Below are 4,464 nucleotides of genomic sequence, written 5' to 3'. Positions count from 1 at the left end.
ATATATATAGTGTGTGATATTTGTAGTGTGATAACATCACCATGATATTAGTTTGATATTTCACCAATATCACACTTGACATGAGATTAAATGGACCAAAATGTATTTATGAATCATCAATATCAGTAAGAGAGTCATATTAGGGCAACTCATAGAAAGTAGACCAATGATGGAAAAAGTCAACCCTTCAACCCCTATTATAAGCAATATTTTGTCTTCATGTAAAAACACTCAACTTTTAACATAACTGGCAAGTTTTTCATTATCTTGTAATGTGTGGTTCAAATTTTCACATGAGTTTTAGTTTGAGAAAAACTTGTTCCACCATGCTACCTTTTCTAAACACATTACATGGCAAAAAGGATTAAAGTCATGTCTCACAAAACACACAAGATTATAGGATACAGGCTTAACTATTAGAGTCACTTGTCCACCCTGTTGTGTGTCTCTGTCCTCATGAAAATTCTTTTTATAGTTCATTAGTTGTTTAGATTGGATTTTTCATTTATTAAACTAACCTCATTAGTTTTGTCATTGGCATTGACAAACAAAACATTCCAGTCTTCTGGCAGAGAACTACTATCAATGGCAAAGCCATGGTTCTGTGATGTGATAAATGCCTGGTTAGTTAGAACATTCACAACAGGTTGGTTATGGCCACTGAGAGATACAAAACAAAAAAAAAAAAAGAAAATAAAACAAATGAAACAACAAAATTATAAAAAAGGTACAGTGCATGAATGACTGAAAGAAAAAGTGAGAGAGAAAGAGAGAATGAGAGAGTGAGGTTTAGATGAAGGACCCAGCTCCAAATATTGGTTTGAAACTTTTTGGCAGAAGGCCAGCAATTTCAGGGAATGGGTAAGTTGATTACATCGACCCCAGTGCTCAACTGGTAACTTATTTTATTGACCCCTCAGGATGAAAGGCAAAGTCAACCCCATCGGAATTTGAACTCAGAACGTAAAGATGGATGAAATGCTGTCAAGTGCTTAGCTGGGCATGCTAATGATTCTACCAGCTTGCCATCCAGCACAAAATATTAATCTCTACTTGTAGTAGCACACCAACATGTATTTCTTTATTTACCAATTTCAGTGATTATTGGTTACTGACTATGGAATCAAAATAGAAATTATTTGAAACATAAGAAATGCCACTCAGCTAAAATTTCATGCACAAGTATCATACAACCTATCTCCTTGTTGCCAGCAGGAGTGATTATTCTGGTTACTATACTTTTAGAACATCTGTCTCCACAACTGAACAAGTCACCTAGGTAACAAAAGCTACCAACTATTTTTAGGGCAGCTGTGTCTGCTAATTGATACTGCTTTCATTGACAATGAGAAGAAAAAGGTTTGTGTATTTTACTTCAAGAGATTGTGGAATAAAGAGAATATTTGAAGGAGAGAAAGTCTACCCAAATGAGACCTATCAGAGGAACCAGCTCTTAAAGTTGACAGCCACATGATTGAAAGGACAGTTAAGGATATGAAGCAAAGAGCACAACTGGACCATCAGGAATAGTTGCTGCAGTGCTGAAAATTCCTTGCAAAATATAATATATGATAGAATATATCATAAAATGTCAATTGCATGGTCAGTCATGTACTACAGAGAAATATTATACCCAATGACTGACAAAGCAGCATCATCATCAACAATAATAACAAAAACAATAACAATAATAATATTGCTTGTAAGTTTTGGCACAAGCCAGAAATTTTAGGGGTGGGGTAGATAAATTAGACCAACCTCAGTGCGTAACTGGTACTTATTTTATCAACACTGAAAGGATGAATGGCAAAGTCAACTTCAGCAGAATTTGAATGCAGAGCATAAAGACAGATGAAATGCTGCTAAGCATTTTGCTCCGCATGCTAACAATTCTGCCAGCTCACCATCTTAATAACAAAAAATAATACTAATAATGGTTTCTAATTTAGGTAAGAAGACCAGTAATTGTCTGAAGGGTGGGGTTAAGTAGACTAAATCAACTTAGTATTTGACTGGTACTTAATTTTATTGACCCCTGAGGAATGAAAGGCAAAGTTGAGCAGAGCAGGATTTTTAGTCAGAATGTAAAGAGTTGTAACAAATACCATTAAGTATTCTATTCAATGCTCTAACAACTCTCCCAAATCATAATAAACATTTAAAATGCAACAAAAATAACACAAAATAATCAAAACATACAAATGAATGTTTGGTGTTGAAAAGAAAACAAATTTATTCCATAAGTTAAAGAGGAGTGGCTTGCTTACAAACCACATAGTTCCAGGTTCAGTCCCACTACGTGGCACCTTGGGCAAGTGTCTTCTACTATAGCCTCGGGCCGACCAAAGCCCTGTGAGTGGATTTGGTAGACGGAAACTGAAAGAAGCCCGTCATATATATATATGTGTGTGTATGTTTGTGTGTCTGTGTTTGTCCCCCCAACATTGCTTGACAACAGATGCTGGTGTGTTTACGTCCCCGTAACTTAGCGGTTTGGCAAAAGCGACCGATGGAATAAGTACTAGGCTTACAAAGAATAAGTACTGGGGTCGATTTGCTCGACTAAAGGCTGTCCTCCAGCATGGCCACAGTCAAATGACTGAAACAAGTAAAAGAGAGAAAAAGAGAGTGAACTACAAAAACATTCACATCTTACCGATTTCCAAGTGCCAACTTATAAGTCTGAGCACCAGCAGCTAAAGCAGTCAGTTGGTTTCCCATACAGATTCCAAAGAGAGGCTCTGGTCTATTTTGATTCAGGAACTGCAAAGTTATAAGAAACAGATTAATATTTTTGATAATAAAAGTTAAACATTGTAACAGTCCCGACACATGGCTCCAATTTCACACAAATCTCTCTCTCTATATATATTTCTTAAATATATGTATATAAATAAAAAGAGAGAGAGTCTCAAAGACTTTCCCATTTTCCCTAAGTGTCAAACTAATACAACTTGCTTATTGTTCCCTCACTTGTCTCTGCCTTTTATTTTTTTGTACATTTGAACCATATATATATATTCCTGAGCATCAAACTAATACACCTGCTTGTTGTTCATACACCTGTCTTCGCCTTTTGTTTTTCTGTAAATTTCAGCTATATACATATCACATACACACACATATATATACATACACACACACACACACACACACACAGATATATGTACGTACACACACACATATACATACACACACACACCTACATATAAATCCAAAAATTGGAACAAGAACACAACAGACAACAATAAAACATCCAGATGGTTAGACGATACAAAGATGGACAAGAAAAGCAACAAAAAGACAGACAGGACAAAACAAAGATGGGCCAATCGTGGCCTTCTCTCCTCAGTCAAGTTTCCACATTATCCTTACAGTTTCGGCCAGTTACGCTTGAGACTGTTCAAATCTGACTGGCTCCAAAAATCTAAGCTAAGAGCATTAAATATAAACATATATATGCATATGTACATATATAAACATATATATATATACATATACATATATACATACATAATATAAAAAATATATAAACATATGAATATATCCATACATATATGTACATACCTACATCTATATGTATACATACATGCTTATATGGGTGCAGGACATAAAAAAAAACGTTAAACACAATGAGAAACGAAAACAGAAAATGAACATTTTTCGAACAACGAAAATACGTATATTTACATATACATACATACACATACATATATATACATATAAACATATATACACTAGCTTGGTCATCTCCTTTCAGCCTGTACTTGATGATGCACTTAACTGAGCTCAATGAGGCAATGATTTTAACATTGCAGAGGGATTTGAATGCTCTTAAAAGAGTTTCATTATTAGATACAACCCATTTGTTGTTTGTTTTTCCATTCTTATGAGATTCTACTCCTCCCATTGCAACTGATCTTCATCTATAAAGAGATAATCTCTCTGTCTGTTTAAGCTCTTCAAGGACGCCATTTAGCCCCTTTTTCTTGACCCTATACCTAAGATCTAGTTCCTGATATTTCTCCTTCCTGATTTCACCCGGTTTCATTCCAGGGTGTTAATAAGTTTTCATAATTCGTTCATTGATTGCTTTACCCTTCTTTTTTCCATCAAGGTACTTTTGCAACATTTCTTCTTTTATGATTTGGTTCGAGGCCTACTTTCCTTCCAACATAGATGATACAAGCTTTAATCAATTTTTCATCCAAGTTATATTATTTGTCTTAATTTCTTTCAGTATTTTACCCCGCTCCTGAGCCCGACCCCACTGAGAAAAATTCTATCCACTTTTCTGAATCCATTTACTTCCATGCCCAGATTTTTTCCAATGATACCAATGAAGCCTTCAATCACTCTGCTACCCGAATTGCCCAACCCACCTATATTTTCAAAAGCTATGGCACACCTGTGGGCAGTACCGCCTGACTGGCCTCTGTGTTGGTGGTACATAAAATGCACCAT

The 4,464-nt window shown here is 35.5% G+C and overlaps 1 protein-coding gene across 1 annotated transcript in view; it reads right to left on the bottom strand.

Annotated features, from left to right (window-relative positions):
- The window catches only part of LOC106879763 (carbamoyl-phosphate synthase [ammonia], mitochondrial), an 83,315-nt gene that overhangs the window by 52,144 nt on the left and 26,707 nt on the right, over window positions 1-4,464 (bottom strand). Inside the window, exons 8-9 of the mRNA XM_014929448.2 lie at window positions 2,657-2,763; window positions 519-660 (exon numbers count right to left, since the gene is read on the bottom strand). Coding sequence (XP_014784934.2) covers window positions 519-660; window positions 2,657-2,763 — 249 coding nt within the window. The remainder of the gene's footprint in view (window positions 1-518; window positions 661-2,656; window positions 2,764-4,464) is intronic.

This window comes from Octopus bimaculoides, chromosome 10 (genome assembly GCF_001194135.2).
Source record: "Octopus bimaculoides isolate UCB-OBI-ISO-001 chromosome 10, ASM119413v2, whole genome shotgun sequence".
NCBI lineage: Eukaryota > Metazoa > Mollusca > Cephalopoda > Octopoda > Octopodidae > Octopus > Octopus bimaculoides.
The sequence above is the reverse complement of the archived record's forward strand: the minus strand, read 5'-3'. Positions and strand labels throughout refer to the sequence as shown.